The 23,644-nt window shown below is 38.4% G+C and overlaps 1 protein-coding gene across 10 annotated transcripts in view; it reads right to left on the bottom strand.

The window, feature by feature from the left end:
• The window catches only part of LOC137287080 (trithorax group protein osa-like), a 57,826-nt gene that overhangs the window by 8,585 nt on the left and 25,597 nt on the right, over nt 1-23,644 (bottom strand). For 4 of the 10 annotated variants that reach the window (XM_067819205.1, XM_067819202.1, XM_067819200.1 and 1 more), the window contains 8 exons: nt 20,027-20,171; nt 11,473-11,565; nt 10,875-11,033; nt 7,981-9,372; nt 7,007-7,176; nt 4,355-4,552; nt 3,261-3,480; nt 256-1,372 (listed from right to left, as the gene is read on the bottom strand). In XM_067819205.1, the coding sequence (XP_067675306.1) occupies nt 256-1,372; nt 3,261-3,480; nt 4,355-4,552; nt 7,007-7,176; nt 7,981-9,372; nt 10,875-11,033; nt 11,473-11,565; nt 20,027-20,171 (3,494 nt within the window). Of the gene's footprint in view, nt 1-255; nt 1,373-3,260; nt 3,481-4,354; nt 4,553-7,006; nt 7,177-7,980; nt 9,373-10,860; nt 11,034-11,472; nt 11,566-20,026; nt 20,172-23,644 lie in introns of all 10 variants that reach the window. The other 6 variants (XM_067819203.1, XM_067819201.1, XM_067819199.1 and 3 more) reach the window with 2 other exon arrangements.

The following is a 23,644-nucleotide window of genomic DNA, read 5'->3' on the forward strand; positions in this document are numbered from 1 at the left end:
TTCCATTGCAATACATTCAGGGAATGGAGATATTTCAACTCATCTGTACAACACTTGCATCAATCCAAGACATAGAAAATGAATTTTGCATTTTGTGACATCAACGAAATGATTTGCCTTTATCACTCTAAAGTTTCTTTGAGAATACAAGTTTACTCATATAACTTTTCTGAATGAGTCAATGTACTGAGAACATGACCACATGCACTGTTAATTTGTTCTTATGAACTCTTGAAGTAAGGCACATATTGTCACCTTTCTGGTCGTTCAAACTGCTGTCCAAAGGGAAATCGGTTTGGTGCACTGGGAGGCCTTGCCATGTACTGACTTTGACCCGGAACATAGGATTCACCCGGCCGTGCAGCTCCAGGAGGATAGGATTCCATTCCTGGTCGGGGGTATGTGGATGACTCGTTGAATTGCTCTCCTTGAGATGGGATGCGATTGGGAACACCATCCCCATAACTGTTCATATTGGACTGGTTCATGTTACTGGAATATTGGGGCATATTTGGGGGCACTCCCGATCGAGCATTGTAGTTAAAGTTGCTGTTGTGTTGCTGGTTTGGCGGCTGCTGTTGCTGTTGTTGAGAGGGTGTTGGCTGCTGCTGGGACTGCTGCTGTTGAGGGGGTTGCTGTTGTGGCGGGGGCGCGGACTGTTGTTGTTGCTGCTGCTGCATACTTGAATATGGCGGCATCTGAGAATTGACACTTTGTCGGGGAGAAAATTGGGAATTAGTAGACGTGGGCTCATCAGCAAAAGGATCCTGAACACTTATACTGTCTGATGTTGAAGGCATGGTTGTGCCAGCACTTGGGGCCATTGCACTGGAGGTGGGCATCATGGAATTTCCCATCACACTGTTCGGAGGTACACTGCCTCCTAGCATATTGTTCTGTTGGGGGTTAAAACTATTGCCCCCTAGCATACTGTTGTTTGGCATATTCCCAGGCATCATAGCATTATTGGGCATCGATGCCCCCATCATTCCACTCGAAGGCACGCTGCCCCCCATCATACTGTTGGGTGGCATATTATTCCCCATCATATTACTCTGACCCATATTGCCCTGCATCATGCTGTTTGGCACCATTCCACCTGGGCCCCCTATCATACTGTTAGGCATGTTGCTATGACCACCACCCATAGCAGAAGGGTGGGGCATGTTGGACTGCGGAGGCATCATTGTATTGGGGTTCATCATGTTGTTGGGTGGCATCATGCCTGCACCTCCTCCCATGTGCCCCATTCCCCCCTCAGAGTTCTGCATGTATGGGGGAGGCATGCTTGGGGAGAATGGGTCCATCCCCTGGCTGTTTGGGGTACTGGGCGGGCGGAATGCATCCTGGGACGATGAACCTTGAGATCCGGCTGAAACGAACAGAAAAGTGAGTGGGATAATGTAAATAGGTACACATAAATTACAACCGATATTAATAAGGCACTGTCGGTGAAGAGAATGAAGTACTGAACGGTAACCAATGACCACAGAGATTGATATTGATAAAATACAAATATTTATCACAAGTACGCCTGTAGTATCAATTCTGTCTGAATCTCGTAGCCATGTCTGTGGCCTTTCAAAACAAGTTTCACAAGCTGGGGGGAATACCCAAAACAAAACAAAAATTCACAAATAAGAAATTAACATCGCCTGGTGCTCTTTGTTACCACTAAGAGACCATTGCTACTTGTGCCTGTTTTGCTTGAAACTTATATATGAGAGTGATATGAAGACTGATCATTTTCTCTATGCTGTGCAACCACATCTGTGCTACAGTCTGCCTGTGACATGTGGCAGTTAACATGATGAACAGTTCTGTTTGACATAAGAAGGGCAAAAATATAATGTATTATTAGTCAATAACGAACATGAGAAAAATAGTGAAACATAAAAGCTTTTCTGTGTGGCTGCCAAATCACAAAAAAATTGATCGCTTCATTCAGAGCATATCCTTTACACTTCAGAAGCTTGTAGCATGGTGGAACTGCAATAAGTCTATTCTCTACTAGCAGTTGTACTTACCAGTCTAAGTAAACTTATCCTCTGTACTTTTTGTTACACTCCACTACTGAGTCTAACAAAATCTTATGGGAGGTCGCGTCAGGTAACCTTTGAGATTGACCAATCAGAACACAGCTTACCAAATCGCGAAAGTGCACAATCGCACATACCTTTTGAACTTTTTATCTCGAAAAGGTTTGTACCCAAACGATTCTGAATGCTATTTAGCGTATGCTCGCTTCCGATTGATGCACACTGCATACGTATAACCATGACAACGGTGAGTAAACAGTCGCTGAAAATAGTGTTTTTGGCAGTATTTAAGGATGTTATCTTGTGGAAATATTAGCTAATGGTAACCATGTCAACAGAAACCCCAAAGCGTATATACTGCAGGTCAAATAACTGTGTTATATGCAGAGTTTTGTTTGTGGAGAGATCTGTATCAGTGACCTGAATGTTTTGAAAGTCCCTCCCGATCCCTAAATAGTTGCCGTTGTAGGATTGGTTAAATCTATTTAACCGTCTCGCATTTGATTGTCACTGGTCGCTCAAAGGTTACCTGATGCGACCTTCTACTAGGTTTTGTTAGACTCAGTGGTGGAGTGTAACGAAATACATCAAGACTAAGTTTGTTTAGACTGTTGTACTTACATTAATATTATCTGCATTCACAAAATATTCTATGATGGTTACAATGGATTTATGATGTTCTCATTGTATGAATGGAGCATGCTTTAAAATTCCTAAAGGAGGCAATTTCATGCATGCTGATCAGATCATACAATATGGGTGACAAGACATACACAGCCACCACCAACAGAGCTCCAGTTAAGCATTTGGCCATGTGGGTATGATAGCCACCATGTTTTTATAATCTGCATATTTACTTCAAATAAGTTTAAGGGGTGCAACATGTTGTCATTCCATAATAGAGACAACAAAGACAAATTATAACTGATAGGAAATACAGCTTCATCCACTCATGCCATGTCTGCATCTGTTTTGGTGCCGTGAACATCTAAACGACATGATTTTTTTAAACATTGGGTAAATACACATTGTTATGTTAACATAGCATACATGTAAATATCTAGTGTTTTTTCAGTACTCTGACATTTATTTTACTTGCATATTTCAACTTTCCTTTTGTGAATTATACGCAAATACACAGCTGATCTGGAGCTTGATCAGGTTCTAATAAAGCTCTCTGCTTGCCAAGCAAAACGAGATTCAATAGAATTATTCAATTACCTGGTGAAGGAGCTCGCTTCTGTTTCTGTTCTCGTTTCTGAGCTAAAGCCTGTTCCATTTGGTTAAGGATAGGCTGAGGATCAATGCCTCCCTTATCAAACTGGCACTCGTAAGCAAACAAGTACTTAATATAGTTCTTTTTTAATGTGAAAGCAGCACTAGCTGATGATCCAATGTTCACAAAGCCACAAATTTCTTTCCATTTTTTCGTCTTATTAACCTGCAAAGAAAAAACCCAACAGGTTTATAACATACAAAGCAAAATCATTCAGATATTAAAAAAAACAACACCATATATCCAGATCGTTATTTTTCAGCTAGTTAAAGGTGTCTTGGCCAAATGAGGGAAAAGTGAATGGATACTGTGATGGATGAAGAAATGTCACATAATTAGAGTTCTAAGCTCTTACAAAGATTCCTATCATCAAAGGGGTACAACTCTGTGCACTCAAGTTAGTCTAAATGGACTAAACCAATAAAGATACTGTTGGCAAGCAAGTACTATTTTATACTGTACACAATAAGTGTGGGAACACCCTAAAATTTGATAGTCATATACAAAGTTAATAGTGATAAGGTCATGTATATGCTAAGGTACATTCACCTTTTTGTGTGCTCAATAGGAACTTAAATGGCATGTTAGGACACGCAGTGAAGCATCTTATTCAAGGTGCATGGGAAGTCTGTCATCCACATGCACACAGACTGTTTCAGCACCCTTGTTTTTTGCTGTCTTATGACAATGTTTCATTTCACTCAGACTGAACGAATATTGGATAAGTTGGTTTCCTGCAAGTTCTAATATGTACAAAGTGCCTATTAAAATGCACTGACCTTAAAGTACCAATGACATTACCACAAGGTGTTCCCATACTTTTTGTTTGTGGTATGGATATGAATGTTTGTGTTAGGCTTTGTGCCTCATTTTGTTACAGAGTATCTTCTAAATGAGCACAAAAAGTAGAAAATGACGGGTAAATCAATGATGTCAATATTACAATTTAGGGTTGCTTCATTCCCTGTGACATGCCAAGACCCACTGTTCAACATATCTTTACACCTGCACACACAAAACAATGAAGTGCATCACTCACCTCAACCATTCCTCCTTTCTCCTTCACACATAGATACAGTTTATAGAGATCAAGAGGCTGTTTACTGATGGAAGGCATTGATGTAACAGGAGTTCCTTTATCCTCTAAAAACATCAACATTTTATCCAGGAATGGTCGTCGTTCAGGCTCCATCCCCATCTCGTACAGTTTACCCAAATCAGCAGGACCACCAGATTTCTGTAAGGATATACCATTCACATGAAAACATAGAACAAGCACAAACACATCAGATCACAAAACAGACTCCTAACAAATTCTCTCTAACGAGCTATGAAGATCATTTTGCAGACCAACTTTTTGTGTTTGAGGCAATCAGTCCTCAACCGTTACTATATATGCTCAGTATTTTAGCGAGTTAAGAAAATACATGACAGTTATATGCGGTTAATAATGGTTAAGGGAATTAGACGCATGAGCAACATCTCTTCTCAGGGACACCTAAAAATTAATTTTGTTGATCAAGGAGTCTGTTTTATGCTGTTAATCTCATTCCTTCTCTTCACACATTCCAATTGTGGCAGACGACATTTTAATATCCCATGCGTCAAGAATATTTGCTAAAGACAAGAAACAAAACTGAAGTCAATGTGAGCTAGAGCCTGAACTGAAAAAACAGATACAAACCCTGACCAAACAACATAATATCCAGCATTCATCTGCACATCATCAAAGTGTTTCCCTAACAACATATACACAACAAACAGCATGCACATTTCGTGAACTGAAACATGTTACCTTATGTGTGATATTAAACTGTACACTACAACAATTGACAGGGACATTTTTGTCACTTCTTTTTAGGCCAGACCATTCATATTTCTTGTATTATGGATATATATGACAGGAGGGGATTTAAAAAAAGAAAGAAATAAAAATAATAATAATACATAAATAAATAATATAATATTTTAAAAGTCACAAGTCAACGTAACATTCCCTTCAAATACTAAAAGAAGAGTATATGGGGTGAAATTCAATCTAAAAAAGCTTACTTGCATGTTTTACATTTTGGGTAAAAAATAACTTAGTTTATTCATGAGCGGAAAAAGTACTTTTTAGCCCCTCCATCCTTCTTCTTGAAAATCTGTGAATCCCTAAATCAAGAAATAAAATTGGTCTAGCCTGATACAGAAATGCTCTATCAAATAGTGAGTAGTGTATCGTTTATTGGAAAAAAGTTCAATGAAATTCATGTGATCAGGGAGAACCTGAACATATATTGTAAAAAAAAATATTCTGGTGAAACCACTGTGACGTGAAAAGATGACTTTGATGATGTGTATAAAATGTGAAGGGAAAATAATACTTCATGCTTCACTGAAAACACAAAATAAAACAAAAAATGCTTGCTAAGTTGATGACCACCATGGCTGAAAAGCCAACACTGACACCCCCACGTGGAAGGAATGAGAACTTCACAGACACCTGTCAGTAACGTTAGTCGATTAGAGAAACCACGTTGTCACCAGACACCGTACAGGAAGGCGATAAGGAAAGGGTACCTGGTGATCGGGAGGGATTCACAGACAGACAGGGGCGCACAGACGAAGAACGGACGAACTAATCAGATGGTTGGTTGGTCGGCAGGGACATGTGAGTATAATCGGACGTTACGAATTAAGTACCCGACCCTTTCACCAGGGCCCAAGCAGTGGGGAAAAGGATAGGCGGAGCCAGTTCCCGAGCTGATTAACGAGCGAGCCATTCATATCGTTCCAATCGACTTACGGGCGTTCCGGGCAAACTGGGGCTACTGCTCATGTCGTCCTGAGCAGAGGAAAGATTGGGTGCGCCTGGAGAGGGCGCTCCAACCACCACACTGTCCTAGAATAAAATCACTGGCACCTCAGTTGAGTAATATGGATCTATCAGTGCTTCTTATGTCAGGCCAGTTCATTGTTACAAGAGAACATAATAAAGGTTTTCTGTCAATCATTTTGCATGCTTTCTTCCCAAGCTGCAATAGTTTGATGACTATGTACAATTAGAAGATTCATGAATAAGTGTCTGGCGCTCAAAATTAATACCATCCATTTAACAAGAGGAATAAGATACAATAAGATCAGTTTACTTGTTTTGGGTTCCTGAGGTTTTCAGAATGATCTAATTACATTGGTGACAAATATCAAAGAGAGACAAGGGATCACGACTAACATCAACAAATCTAAAAAAAAAGCTAACCTATCATGCTAACTCTACAACTAAAGATGATGCGCTATAGTAGTAGTGACAGCAAATCAAATCTGCAAATACTGATGAGGACGCGATGATTGAATGGAGCTGGATCATAAGCAAATAAAAACACTGGCATGAAAAAATTCAAAAGCCTTATTAATTATTTGGTAGGGAAAAGGCTTAAGACATGAATGTCAGCCACGAGACTGAAGAGTGCGTCTCGTGTGAATAAGAGTTATCTCCCCTTGATAAGTTCTTTCATTGCTTCTGCACCTGTAATCACTACAAACATTTATCAAAAGCACATTTGAAGAACTGTTCGAAACTAGAGCATAAAATGAGTCTACAGCTAGCTATGCACTAATACTAACATAATCTCAAACCTGCAAACAATCATTAATAAACACTGCACAAGTTCGACTTCTACAAAGCCCAAAAGCATCTTGGAGCACAAACCTTTTTCTTCTTCTCTGGAGGCTCTTCTGGAAACGTTGGCATTGGGATGCAGTTCATCGCTGGCATGCTTGGGATGCTGTCAATTCCCATTTGCGAGTTGCACATGGTCGTTTCGGCGATGCAGGTCACAGGACAGGTGATGCTCTGAGTCACTACAGTAGTGGTGCTGACTGGAAGGCACATCAACAGAGGTTATTCACAACAAACATCCACCTCTTGTCAGTGCAAGAAAACCAAGGGCGACTACTGAATCAGCTTGATGGGCTATGATGCCAACCAGCACAGCCAATGAAAAACTCCAAACAAAACAACTATGGTGAAGAAGAAACTATAACTTCGGAGAGCTTAACTACATTTTTTCTTCTTAAAACTGAAGTTCTGTTAGTTGGTAAAGATTATGAGCTACAAGGATAGAACATCTCTTGTTGGTCACAATAGGTATCAAGATCAGAAATTTTCATAGTGAATGGATCAAGCATGTACAAGAAACTGTTCATAGACTTATACATTTTTTTTTAAAAAGTGGATATTAAATTAAATATCACACAGGAATATGGCTTAAATGGCATCAAAAATAAAATCAGTTGAAGTGGGAAGGGATAAAAATGTCAACATTGACATAAAAGTATTTTTTATTGTGAAACATTGTCACAAAAGACCAACAAAGTTTGCATTTCCTTGTCTAAAACAAACGCTTGAAAAAGGCAGTTGGATTGCTGCCAGGTCAGAATGGGTGAAAAGGAAGGAAACAAAAAGGTGCAGGAAAGGTATCAGAAATGAACACATGACAGGTAGAATCCCATCACAAGCATGGTGAGGCAATTTGGCAGCACTGACACTGAACAAATACTATGATCCATGAGAGAGTCAAAGCAAGTTTAAGAGATGCCAGTGCAGACGCAAATCTGGTGCGAAACACAGTTCTGTAGCTACTTGTGCACTGACTGGCAGTTTCTGACTCCCCATGAACTTACCCATAGTTGTGATAGCTGTAGTAGTGATAGGCTGGTGTTCAGGGGAAGAGGATGAAGAGGGCGTAGTCATAGCTCCTTCGATTTTCACCTCTCCTCGACTAGACTCTGTGGTCGGAGGTGCTGAAGCCTGGGTCGGGTTGGGGGAGGTGCTGTCCCCACTACTGCTGCTCACAGTGTCCGAGTTTGATTGGGTGGTGGCATTGGCTACTAATGTTGGGGGAGTAGCAGTAGTTTTGGTTGGGGGAGGCTCACTTGACTCAGCGGGTTGCTCAGCAGGTTTTGTCTCTGTCGATGAGGCTGGCATGGAATCTGAGGAGTTTGAGCCACTGTTTACTGCTGATGGTGTTTCCGACATTGAAGTCTTGCTGTCGGCTGGTTCTGAGTTTGAAACCTTTGTTTCCATTTGACTAACAGCTGCAGGTGATTTGGGGTGAACTGTTGGTGGTGAAGGTTGAGAGTTGGGCATTGGGGATACCGAACTTGTGGATGTCGTAAAGGCAGCAGTTGTGGAATTCTCCGCTGCACTTGTTGGCAGACTGTTGGATTGCCCCGACACAGTTGACGGAGGCAAGGCAGTACTGTTGGACTTGCCTCCTTTATGTGAAGGAACAGGACCGGATGGTCCCAATGAACCTGGACCCATACTGTTGGTCACTGGACTATGGGACATACTGTTAGGCATTTGATTCATAGAGTTTGACATACTGTTCATGTTCGGATTCATACTTCCCATACTGTTCATATTTGGGTTCATGGGACCCATGTGGTTCATGTGAGCCATTTGATTGGGCGGCATCTGATTGGCTGACTGAGGGCCAAACATACGTGGTTGTCCTGCTATACCCATTGGCACAGCCGGTACCGATCTCATCTGTGCTCCTCTCCCAACAGCGCTGTTGGCAGCAGCAATCATTGCAGCCTGGGCAGCGGCCTGGGCCCCTTTCACGCCCCCTGGGCCTGGCATCGGTGGACCCGAAGGGGGAGAGGTGTGCATTCCCATGCCTGGTTGTACAGTCTGACCTGGTGGGCCCACAGAGTTCATGGAGGAGTGACTCGGCATGTTGGGATTCATACCAGGCCCTTGCTGACCTGGTCCTGGACCCGAACCTGGCCCTGGACCCGGACCTGGACCTGGACCTGGACCCATGTGGTTGTTAAATCCACTATATTGATTGTTCATTCCCCCAATCTGCCCCATGCTAACATTGCCTTGTCCACTATACGCGTTATTGTAGCTGGAATTGCCCATTCCTCTGTTTAAGGGCATGTTGTTGTACATTGGCCCTCCCTGCCCCATTGGATTTGGCCCATTATACATATTCTGAGAGGGATAGTTGGACATTCCAGAGGCATTCTGCATGCCTGGAACGTTATGCTGACGTCCGTAGTTCCCTGAAAGACAATTCATGATCATCTTTTATTCTGCATGACGAGACAGAACTCCGGGATGTGAATCAGTGTGAAGTACATGATTGACAGGGCTGCCCAATTGCCGTTCACCATGAAGTGACAGAGACTGTGATCAGGAAAAGCCAACATAGGTGGTGGAACAGGATAACATGGGTTGGAAACTCCTTTACCGATTAACACACGATACAGTCCTACTTACATAGGATATGTCTAAAGTCAGTGTTAAAGCTACAGGAGCAATTTCACTAGTAGTAAACCAAACTTTTTTTTCCATTCATCACAGACTACGAGAACACTATGATTAATTATCCAAAGGTTAATTCAAATTTATGAAAGTGAAGCAATTAAATTGCAACTACAAACTACTATCTAAAGAGACACTTGTCAGAATTCTAGTTCATTGCCAATGCCGGCCTTTCCTATCAGTTATGTTCACTTCAGTATTGTCAGGTAGCCATCAAGCTTGATTCTCTTGCGGTTCTATGGTTTGGATTGACTGGTGAGTAATTTGGCAGCCCTGTCAGAAAGACAAGGTTTCGTTGCGGATTTGCACAGTAGTGTCAAATGCAACAATAAACCAAAAATACTTAACTCAAAAGCAAATTCAAAAATGACATTCACTTTACCACTTCAGTTTTACATTACGCACAAAATAATTTAGTCAAACCAAATACAGCATGCAGACCGAAATACTAAAACTAGTTTTGTATTTTATTTTGGTTAGACATATTCACAGCATGCATACCGACACATTTAGGTATCAACTGCACATTAAACCTACATAGGGCTACAGTCCTTCATGCAATTATTGATTTTTCCAACATTGACATGATACAATATTCAGGAGATAAAAACATTCTATAACCTTTTAAAACAATGAATTAAAAAAGAAAAAAAAAGGAAAAAAGAAGATTTTTTCCAAAAAAATTGGTCCATATGTCACCGTAATACTTTTCCATACTTGTTTCAGCAAGCATAAATGTCTAAAGCTTTCAAAGACATCCATGCACAATTTCAACACTACATAATAATTTCTTTGTAATTTACATCCTTTCAACAATGACAACATTCCTGTAACACTTTACTTGTGTGGTTTGACAACAGTAAGTCTACAACTATACACTACAGATCAGTCTGAAGCCGGGGAGGTGGGAGTAACTGTTAATGCAGGGTTGCTCAACACAACAACAAAACAACAAGAACAACATATAACAAACCTGGACAGAATGGCGAGAGACAACAGAAACACTACAGTTGCACAACCTTCTTATACCAAATTTCCAAACATCTAATATTTTTATCTTCAAACATTCTTGTTGAATTTGTGGCAACATTAATTGCTAATTTTTCCTCAACTGATGTACTCACATAAAGGTTTTATAAATGTTCAGATCAACTTTTCGTACACGTATGGAGGAAAATAAGTAGATTTGTTTGTATTCAGAAGGCTGTGCAGACAATACTAATGAGATTGATAGTCTCACCTGGGCCTGGGCCTGGAGGATACTGGCTGTTGTACTGACCATAGTGACCGAGCTGCCCAGGTCCCATTTGTCCTGGTGCCCCTCCCATCTTGTTACCCCCAGGCACAAACCCCATTTGGTTTGGCCCAATAGGTGGCGGCATCATTTGTTGGTTGTAGCCTGAATCAAGGTAATCAAACACGGAATGAAACATTTATATATGCAAATATTCTTTCTCAGTTAAACCACTGCAATACCAAGCAAACCTGCTTGAACCAATGACAGGGACCAAGTGGGATCTAGAACCCATAGTCATTCAGCAGTTGCCTCCCTTGCACTGCAGGAAACAGTCACCAGCAATATGGTGTTACCAAGAAAGAAAAAAAATCACTTTTCTTTTAATTATTAGCCATCAAATGAATATTGTGTAATTTTGAATCAATGAAATATGAAAGTTACTTCTGCCCAGTAATGACTTTGTTAAGTTTAAGAAATTTACATCTTTCAACATCACAATTCACGTTCTCAATCCCCTTACTCACAAGAGGGCTCTTTTAGTGTGACACTTTACACACTACAAGGTGTTTCTCCAAATTGTTATCATTTTTTAAATTTATACCTTGCGTTGCCATTGGTGACTGACTCATGCGACCTTGACCTTCCAACTGACTGGACGGCGGTCGTGGAGGCATAGGACTGCCAGCTTGATTTCCTGCAAAATAACAAAAATCTTGTTAGGAAAATTCAGAGTCCAGCACAGCTCTCAATGGAGAATCCATATGAATCATTCCTGCAGTATCACAAAACTGCTTTTACAGCTGAAACAAAATATTCCTCACAAACATGAAACCTGTATATAGATTTTCTGAGGAAGACTTTCAGGTTGTGATCAGTTTACACATACGCATAATCAGAAAAATGCCGAGTGTATCTTTCCATAAATATCACATCATCAAAGTCAAGATGAATGCACGGCAGAATGATGACTGAGTAAGCACAACAACAAACTGCTTCACACATTTGGCCCTGAGCAGCCTTGAAGTTCATAGTGGGTGTGGAATTGAAAATATTCCAGGCAACTTTCTTCAATACTGCAGCATTAGCCTGTTGGAGCTTCCTGCACCATCAACATTAACTAAATGCTTCAAACATGTTTTTGTTTTATTTGAAAGCACCTTTTGCGTCAGAATATAAAGAATTATCTCTACTTAAACTGCTATTGCACACAATATAAAGACAGGGTACATCTGCACCTAAGATGCAATATTAACATCAGGATTAACAACATTTTCCTGAAGTACTTCCACTTAAAGGTGTTACTTTACAGCAGATGAAACAGAACAAAAATTTAAAACCAGGACTTGTTTTCCATCAAAAAGTGCACTGAACATTTTACCTGTCCCAAACATTCAGCTAACCTGACAAGTACTCAAAAAGACAAACACATATTAGATTGACTCTTTCCATCTTGATCAGTTGTCTAAACAAGGAAAACACTGAATACACCTTTTATAATTGCACCAGTCAAGAAAAAAGCTCATTTTTATTGGTCCTTTCTGCCATTGTTTAATGTATGTGAAAAGAATAGAGAAGTGTAGTATGGTTTCAAGTGATGACAATTAGAATCAGCTGAGCTGAATGGATATAAATGATTCAGTAAATGTACTACTTAGTTGTGCAATTGATCACAGTAGGCTTCTCGAGGGAGGAGAACACATGTTGTAGTGATGATCAATGGCGTAGCAACACATTGCTGGGGAGGCTCCCGAGGGGAGGGATACCATGCACCTATTCTGTGTAGGGAATTATTGCAGCGTAAACATTCAGACGTGCAATATAGGTTACATACTTCCCTGTTCCTTTGTTTTCCTCTCAAAGTTATAAATGGACTTGTTTCACAATGGCTGTAAAAATGTCTCACTTTCAGTTTCAATTATTGTCTTAAGTGAAGATGAAACAAAATAAACCAATCTATTTGTCTGGGGTGATATTTCAATAGGGGAATCCCATGAGGGGTAAATATCTTAAATCAATGGAACAAAACTTTTGACACCATTATTCATGTCCGACTTCATATATCTACAAAAATAGAAGCTTGAACATACTATTGGATATACTCCACACCGGGCCAACAGCTGTCACTGCTCCGTCAGAATTCCAGGGGTTTACTGACAATTCAATAGCTTTCATTCATGTTTTAATATGACAAAGTATCTACCATAATAGAACTTCGATCAAGTACAGGAAAAAGAGTAATTCTTACTGATGCCTTGTACACTTCTGACAAAATGTGAATGAACATAATTTTTCCACACTTGAAAATCTAACTGGAAACTGGCCAAACAACTGTCCTATTCAGTGACAAACTTAATCTAATGCAAAATTATTTCATGAAATATTTATCAACTTAAAAAGCAGGTCACATCCATAAATATTTTCGATCACAAAGAACATTCTCAAAGCTAAATATCAATTTTACAGGTCCTATTGACATATTCAATATGGAATTCAGGACCAGTTTATAAAAAGAGAAAAATGTCCTGCACTCTCCTGACAGAGAGAAAGATTGGTGGTGGCATGTTGGAGCCTGAACTAGGAATATTCTCTTATCAAGATTTGTGCCATTGATCGCACAGAAGCAAGAGAACCAGTGAGTCAGCTCGAGCTATGGCCGTCTCTCAAACTGCAGGTGAGCCAGGCAAGGTAATGGAAAATCGGTGGTTGGCTTGGAAATTTTTCCGCTTTACTTCTGAATGGATTATATCCATCAATAGACACCTTAGCAGAGTTTGTGCAGCCAGTCTCTGATTGTCATCATTACCATCCATTAACCTGTCCGACAACTCATTTTCATCTTTCTGTTACAGAGGTTTTTGACAGTCAATTATTCTCAAATCAAGGTCAAATTCTTTGATACAAAACATGTCCATGTAACTTGTTGAAGAAAAATGTGTTTATTGGTATCATTGTAATTAAAACGATCATCACCATTTAATTAGCTGCTTTATTGGCAGATGGCATGAAAATGTACCAAATCAAGACTATCACCTTTAATACAAAACATTACGTTGAAGAAAAATGTGTTTAATGTTATTATTGTAATTTTAATGACAATCAGCGTGTAATTAGCTGTATCGTGGGTCATTGGCCTACAGATGTAACAAATAAATAATAAACATAATGACCGCAATTGGAAACTGCAACACAGGAATGAGTACGACAAGTGCAAGGTCATACATAAAATATTCAAAAACACTTGAGGCTGGATCGAAATGTTACATTACATGATCTGAGCTATAAGACAAATAATCAAACAACATTAAAATCAGAATGAGGTAATATATTTCAATCCATTATACAAAGAGAATTCAACTGGGAGCAGTCTGACAAGGAATAATTTTGCATCCTATTTCTAACAGGTCTCACAGCACCATAAAATTGACATATTCTGCTTTGGGGAAATATGTGGCAATTTATTTGTTTAGCTTAGATCATCTAAAATGTCTTTATATGCAACAACAATATCATATTTTATCATCCAAAACTGTGTTCCGCAGGACATACTGCTTGTGTGAGATCACACAATATCTCCTTTTTGACAGTAGATTTTGTACAATGCCCTAACATCATTTACATGACTCACAATGCCATGAGGTCAAAATCTTGTTTACGTCACAATGCTATGACACAGATGCACTGCAAGTCTAGCTATACTATGTTCAGAGATATACATTTTTAATGACAAACAATCTCCTCTTCATGTCTGACATCAAATAAATCAACACTTGACTAGCCTCGGATATTTGTAACATTTTCAGGTTATGTATTTGATATGACAAGACACTGGCGTGAGTTTCTCTATTCCTATCATTAGAGTACAAAAGCAGGGATCATTTTTAATACATTGTTATGGTATCTTGCTATCTTCTAGTGCCAAATGCCAGTAGATAAGAGACTGGGTCAAGAGCAACCGCAATGTAAATAAACCTAGTTGAATATAATAAAAGAAACCGACTCACTCAACTTCTCATTTGACAATAAGTGGATCACTGGACTGCTCACGGCCAGCTACACACAAGTAAATGCATTCAAAGACAGAACATAAAAAGAACTTGCTATCATGTTATCAATGACAATGTTGCGGTAAGGGAAAGTGAAAGAATGATTTAATGTGTTTCTAAATGACAAAATACATACAACTGCTACAGATTAAATGGCTCCAATGACATTTATCATTATATGTGCAGAGCCAAGGGACAAAAAGAGTTCCTAACTATTCTTAAAAACGTGAATCTCCTCTCAGCTTTACTGAATAAAGAAGTTTGGAATATTTATTGATGGCCTTTAAAATGAACAGCTAAATTTGATCCATTGAAAATTATGTCAGCATCTGTTACTAATGGAACATGGCTTATTCACAGAAATATTTCCTTAAAAGCTTAGATAAAAGAGTCAAAAATAATTGAACAGGATGCTTGTAAAATCCTGGCTCAACCTTTAAATCTTCCTACTGTAGAATGAAATGAAATTGAGTGGCACATCAAAAACAGAAACGCCACGCAAGTGCACTCTGGGCAATTGTATTTTCAGATCTAGTTTGGAAAACCCCTACTTTGCCATGGTGAAGAGTTAAGCTTTGAATGGGGAAGACATAGATAGAATACTATCAATACATGAGGACTTGGGGAATAAGCTATTGACCTGGGGGTCTACAGGGTTAGCCTGCTCATCACTACTGCAGCAACAAGACAATCCCTTCGTCTATATACTCTGCCGTCTTTAACACTTGTCGATAAGGTCATTCAGTGCAAGCATTGCTCCAAACGTAAACCTCTGTGATGGATATCACATCTCTGCTCAACTCACTCCCCCCTCCTCCTGGAGAGGCACTCTCAATGAACACAGCCAAACAAAAAGGGCATGGATAAAAGATGATTGGCAGACAGACCTACTTCCTCACCACTCTGCCTTCCGACAAAGGTCATGTCCCTCCTATAGCACAGTGATTGGCAACATTGTGTAACAATAGGTGACACTGTACTCTTCTGACCCACTGCCACACTATGTGCTAATGACTTATCAACATTGTATCTTGCCGTGCCAATTTCCCTCCCACACCAAAACAATGAATCTGAAGGCTATCCCGAGGCAAGGTGTTATAGAGGGGCAGCAGCAATAAATATCTCCCACCAGGTGTCCTATGCTCATTCCTCTTGTTGAGAAGCAATTTGATGGCTATAATTAGTGACCCGAGATTAAGCTGCTGAGCATGGAAAACCCCTTGTTGTGAGAGGCTCAAAACCACTCATCTTGGGAAATCCCCTCCATAAAATGTCATTCGGACCAGATGTCACTTCTGTAGATATGTTTATGCAATAACCAATCTACATTCCTGGCAATGAAAGCAAGTCAGCACAATAACTTGCTTACCACAGTCGTCGTGCAATTCTTACTCAGATGAATATATATTTTCACTATAAACTAGTCCATCAGTTGTACTCCACAGAGCTATTAGGATATACTTTTGACGTTATTTTTTATTTATGCACTTTGGGCTAAGTTGGTTTTGTATGGAGCAATAAAATATATCTTATAGTATCTTATTGGAGGAGGCTTAGTTTGTTTTTTACTGCCATTAACCTTTAATGTGGCCTCAACTGAAAACACTATTTTGCAGCAGAAATGAAGCTCTTGAAAACCTTACTTAATGTGAAAAATTCAATTTTCATACCTTTCAATAATTGTGTTAATGTTTTACTTAATAGAAATCATTTTTTCACTTCCTTTGGTACTCATAGACTATGTTATGATTTGTTTATCACAATAAATACACAATTTGAAATTTAGAAGAAATCTTTAACTGTTTTTTTTAAATTAAAAAAATGTATATACTGTTTATTCATACTTTCTAAGTCTAACCACCATATAAAATTCTGTTTGTGGTGAGGCCAATCTTGACAATGCATGGTAGCGAGCCTCCTCAGTAATTGACCAGCTGACTGAGCAATGGAGCAAAATGAATGTCTTCACACTCCCCATTTGCAAAGCCACTTGTGTAATTACAAGTATGCAATGCTTCAAGGTGGTTCTAGAGTGGGTTTTCCCCTCTCTTCCCAAGATTGGCTTTCTACCGACAATGATAAACAAAGCCATTACACTATTACATCATAATCGCAAACACGCTGTGGGACAATGAATAGAATATCATTCATGCTCTTTTGGAAAACGTAAGGAGGCGCATGTGTCGTCCATGTGGTGATAATTCTTCAACTACCCCTAGCATCTGCCAGTGCGAGCTTACACCTTGGGAGGGAATTTCTTTTGTAATTTTTTTCCCCCCAAATGCCCTTAAATTTCAACACAAGCCTGACAGAATAATTACTGCTTGTATTTCAAAGATCGGCGTAGGTTCGGATCACATGCCGACCTCATTATGATGCCATCTGACTAGTCGATTAGCAGTAATTCATATGCTCCACTAATATTTGCTTGAGCATTGATACTAGGCTGATAAGAATGACTTGTTTGAACAGAAGCATGTCCTATAGGAGCTATCACAGCCATAGCCAAATCATACATGTCAACACTACCTTCATGTTATAATGGCTACTAGATCATATATCAACATCACCTCAAAGGATTTATCAAACAGACACATTGACCATGCAGGCACTGTGATATGATAGTGTGTTTTTAAAAAATCCATGTTCTTTCCTTAACAGACCCCAAAACACCTAGGCTCCTGGGACACGAGTTCTCATGGCTGAAGCAAGCTAAGGATTGGCAGGACAATCCTGTGACTATGGGCAAAAGCAAAGAGTGACACTGTGAGCACTGAACAACTATATTCACTTGTGTAATATCAGAACTGAGTTAAAATTTTTTACAACTAAAACTTCACAAATATATTCAAAGAAAATTCTCCTGGAAATGTAGCGTTTGGGGTTTTTTTTAACGCAACACTTACAGATGCAACTTGCTGGGATTACTCCGTACAGTTACATTAGTAGGTGGTATAAAGCATTATTCACATTTCACCACAAACCATACATGCTTCATGAATGATGCAGCAAATTTGACTTTGTCAGATAGTGTCAAATGTACAGGATTCTTGTATTTCTTGGCAGAAGCAAATCAAACAGGATTTATTTACTCAGAGCATGCAATACTGAATTTTCCACTGCCAGTAATTAGGACATGTTCCTACAAGAATCGACTTTCACAGAATTGTTTGCGACACAAAACTCATGCGAAATGAGCAAATGGTTTCCATGGCGCTTATTCTTGTAGCAACACTGCATCTACTGAGATTGTTTTCAAAGGTTTAGTGTGTGAGTGAGTGAGTTGGGTTTTATGCTTCTTTAAGCACTATTCCAGCAACATCACATTCTGATTGTGTATCATTGCACACAGAGTTGAAAAACTTCAATATTTTCTAAAGAGATTAATTCAACAAAACTGGATTTTCCCTTGACAACATTCAAAAACAATATGGAGTTTTTGTGGGATGTTCTAAACATAAACAAATTAAATGGCATTATACAATGTAATGATCCATCAAGCAACAGTTTTTGTTTAGTTTTTTTTTCTCACTGCTAGCTTATCTCTCATTAGGCTTCAAAAAACATCATCCAGTCGAACGAATCCCACGTTGATCATGTCATGCAGAAGCTGAACATAACAGGGTTCCAGGCTAGCCACAGGAAGATGCTTTCTAATTGATTACTTTTTAAATCCACAGAGCATTCTTTAATTCAAACAAGGTTCTCCTGTGTTCAACCAACCATGCATCGATATCCATTAAATGTTTCATGCCCGAAAGGAGATATTTCATTAGAAACTGTAATGTTGAAAGTAGATGAAAATATTAAGCTTCAGTTGTACTCAATTCAATAACAAACTTAATAGTTTTTCAAACATTGGCTGAAATTTCAATAAGGTGAAATGTGTCCCCTTAATATAATCCATTTAATAGTCATTCTTCATTTATTGAATGCATAGCAATTTTTACTTGTTATTTCCTTCTTCATACAACTTGTTATGAATTATTTTGGAAGCAGTAAAATTACATTTGATTGTCAACTAAAAAAGCTAAATCATTTCTAACTCCATCAGTCTGTTAAACATTTGGCTTTGTGCACACATTAAAATAATGACATCTCTGAAAAGTGAAACAAATTGCTAATTTGTGTACCTAATAAACGGAAAAAATATCATTTTGTGCACTGCTAAAACTTAGTACAGTATCTTCAATGCCTAAAGTTCTTCACAAAGTGTTAATTAATTTTTTTTTGACTGTGGGGACATGATACAAAGAAAAGACTCAACATTATCACAACGTACTTAAATCATATTTTAATTTTTGTTAGGTATATAATAATGAAAACAATATTGGATCATAATTAATAAGCAAAAGAAAGGACAGCAAATTGGTTAGTTTACTCTACTGAATGCAGAAGCAATGAAGTTAAATTCCCCACATGGATTCAGTTTGTGCAGGTTTGATCTGTACTCTCGACATTGCTGCATCACTTGTGAAAGGAGCAAACCCCTTGTCAGGTTCGTTTTGAAAGTATGTACAGGGGTTCCATGACAATCAGTCTGTTAAATCAGCTGTCATGTGTCAAACAAAAACATGAGTGAGCATGCTTTTACACTGCTTTTAGGAAGGTGCCAGCAACATCATCGCAAGGGACACCAGAAATGGGCTTCACACTTTGAATCCATGTGGGGAATCAAACTTTAGTCTTCAGTGTGACGATCGGCGGCTTAAACCACTTGACTACCCTACCATCCCACATACTGCAAGGAAACCTACACAATCAAGTTAATTGCAATTGTGGTTTTCTAGCTGGATCACACATTAACAGGATGATCTCCACCAGACTGAGAGTAACCAAACTTTTAGGCAAAGAAAATATCGGAATCACTATAAACAACATCCACGCTGACTTAGTCACCATTCTTATACCACCAGCACACAAATGTAACAAACATTGCCAAGCATAATCCTTTCACTCTTCCTATACTTGAGGAAAATATCTGAAATAAACTATTTTGAAGGGGAAAAAAATTCATTGTTTCTGTTGTTCCCAATGATAACTGACTCTTGCTCCTGCTCCAGAAGAGCTATCACTGCTACAATTTTACAAAAAGAGTACTTGTTGACCTACCTGGAAGAGAGGCTGGTGTGTTTGACCTTGACCCTGCTGACCCCGAGGGTGATGGCACCGGGCGGAGGGATGAAACTGCCGGGTGTGGCACCCCAGTAGATGTTGGCGTTGTCCGCGAATCAGTATCGTCACCTCCTCCTTGTTCCTGAAATTTAAAAATCATCATCATCATCATCATCATCATCATCATCATCATCATCATCATCATCGCTGTCGTAATCAGAGAGTGAACATGTGAGCAGTGCTGTTTATAAGCATTACTCAAGCCATTTCATCAGCAGCATTAACAAAACTATCTTTCAAACACTTGCTATGACCCTCAGGGCATTTCACAAAACATTGTGATCATTCATAACAATCCTTCCATGTCCTATTTGTTCATGCTGAATCCATGAATTGATAATCATAACTTTTGCATGTTTGCATTGAAGTAAAACTTAACATGCAGTCGGGGTATTAACTGGGCCCGCTGCTATCCTTAATATTAGCATAAAATGATGACTTGTACACTATCTGGAAAAGCTTATTCTACTGCCACTGTAACAATCAATGGACTCCATGCTTCAATAAAATAATCATTACTTTACTCAAATGTGATACCAAGAATATTGAATGCTTATTACCTATTGCCATGGACAGCAATGTCATAAACACAGCTACTTAAAGTTTGATGACTTTTGCCAGTTACTTTGATCAGAATTGGGATCTTGTTTGAAAGATTCATTTGTGCTAATTTCAAAGGTAGTTAAACACTGTATTTCAAACTGCCTTCAATGTAGTAAACACATTACAAATGTACTTATTTTCCAAGTCTTTGACGATTCGTCGCATCAAAGCTCTTTTCCTGTATTGTCTTAACCAGTTGATCATGTCAGAGTACAAACTAGACACGACATCTGACTAGGCACCGGACTAGTCAATGTGTCAAAAATTAATACTGAACTAACCTACAATCCTGTCTGACAGACTGACCCAATGACAAGACATAACATAAAAAATATATTAAAGAATTCTATTTTGTCCCTCGATCTATCGATAAATTTTCATATCTTCTGAATTTTTCTGACGAAATTGCAATTCAAAATGGCATTTTCAAATTTATCAAGCCATGCCAAGAAAATTGTATACATGAACTGTATTCCACTCCAATCGCCTTCTCAATATAAAAATAACATGGATTGACAAGATAAGTCAAACAGCCACAATAAAGGCTAGGGCGATATCTGTAGTTGCCTATTGATCATGAAAACTGCCATTACACATCACTGTCAAAATGACAGAATAATGACTATTAGGACATCAATGCAGTTTATATGCTACAAGGTCTTCATTTCTTTTGAACACTGGACTGTCTACAGCTAGTCCCTTGTGTACCTACAAGGTTGATGACAGTATGAAAGCAGGCCGAGTATAAACATGTAGGTTCATTCACTTCAGTTGAACAAATACACAACAATTGTACTAACATTCCAGAGGAAGTAATGAAGTGTGAAATATAGTCCCATGTGACATTACTGACAATAGATGTCTCCCACACTCTTTTAATCTATTATATCACATATCATGGTCTCCTAACTGGTTACATAACAGCATATGCTGACAAGGTTATTGTACATTGTGTAACACTGCCCTAGTTCTTTCATCTGATTAGGTATGTGATACGCTTTGTTTATACATTGGTCTTCATTACTTTTTTTTACAGCAAGGGAGGTAACCTGGAACAATTTCATTACTAACAGATGTTAACATGCAATTTACGTATCATTTTTACCCAGCAAACATAAAATGTCAACCTGTGAAAATAAGCAGTCTTGGTATAACATTGGGCATGCGGGAAAAAAAGGGACCTAAACATGTGTGTATGGATGACAGGTGTTCAGAAAATATATAAGCATGTCCTAAAATCAATTTATAACATTTACCCTACACTATTTTGATAGCTAAACAAGCATCTTCCAGTAATTACTTAATCGAAATCAAGCATCCCATGTGAATAAAATGTCTCAATAATCACAGGAACACTAAGAGCATATTACAGCAGATGGAAGCTAGAACTGAACAGAACGACATTATTATTTTTTTTCTTATCTCAGCATTAGTTGATAACAACCAATTATCCTAATTGAGTAAATGGCTCAAAATTATTATTTTGTTAAGTTAAGAATGAATTACAGCTGGTTGTCTGACAGGATACTTCAGAAAATCATAATAATCATCATCAGGTACATTTAGTTCTAACGTATTAAGACATTATATGTTTTTAACACTATTTTGTTGGTGATTCATAAAATATTAGATATTCCAGAATATGGAAATTGCATGATGCCTGTGGCACATTTATTACAGCACACTTTGTATTTCTTATTCTGGGGGAGTTGTGTACAAAAGGTGAGTAATTTACAGTAAGAAGTGTATCTTCTTATGTCAAAACAGAACAGGTGTCATGTATCATACTGTTATACATGAAGACCCATGACAGTTCATTAAGCATTGGTTCTCTCCCTTCTACTTTTTCTGCGAGTTCTGCTTTTAGCAATGTTGCAGCAGTATCGTGATAGGGAACACCAGAAAATTACTTCACACATTGTACTCATGTGGGGGATGGAACCCGGTCTTTGGTGTGACGAGCAAATGCTTGTATCACTAGGCTACCCCACCACCTCTATATTTTGCAAGTGAAATTCAGTCGTTGAAAAGTATATATGATTTTGAAAACTTGGTATGAATATCCATGATTTTCAGCAGGATTATATTTTGAGACTGCTATGTACACAAGGAAGTTGATATTAGGATGACAATAGTGACAGAGTGGTAAACATAAGGCCCCACAACAAAGATCGTTCCACAAATAATCCAAAAATATGTTGTAAAAACTCTTGCTGATGGTCCATTTCAATGTGTTTATATGAATTCCTATACTTACAGCATATTGGCTAGTCTGACATACAGTCTGAGGACAAGTCTAAATGTCACCTTTACCAATCATGAAAATTAATATGGCGAAATAATTGAGAGAAAAAAAGAATTTGGCATGAAGTGTGTTATCACAGACGGATTTGTTTATCACTAAAATAAATTTGAGACGGAGAATGATGACTTCCATAAACACCATGTTATGGATGCTATCAATGACACTAGTTGATCTTGGAGAACCATCTTGTCATGAAAAATCAATTCTTGCAAATGCATTTCCTATTTACCATATGCAAATAATCCGGAAAGTTTAATTTCAACATCTCATTTTACTAAATATTCAAACAAATAATAGAACTCAAAATAAGTATCTTCAAATATTGAAAACATTTACTGACATCAGGTAGAAAATTTAGAGAAAAATATGAGCAATGAGTTGCAAATTAAGTAAAAATAATTGGAACAAAATACATGAGGGAAAAAAAATGTGGAAAAAATGCTAATAAAATCTGTGTTATTCTGAAGTAACACATTTCAAACATTCCACAGTCAGTTTTCATAACACATGTAATTTACATTTCACAATACATAAAAATAGGATTAATGTCTTTGCAAAATTGGGGTGGAAAAACAATCGCTTAACAAGTTTCAGACAAGTTTTCAAACAGATGTTTTGCTAAGCTACAAAAATCAGTCTTAAAAAAA

Source organism: Haliotis asinina, chromosome 6 (genome assembly GCF_037392515.1).
Source record: "Haliotis asinina isolate JCU_RB_2024 chromosome 6, JCU_Hal_asi_v2, whole genome shotgun sequence".
Taxonomy (NCBI): domain Eukaryota; kingdom Metazoa; phylum Mollusca; class Gastropoda; order Lepetellida; family Haliotidae; genus Haliotis; species Haliotis asinina.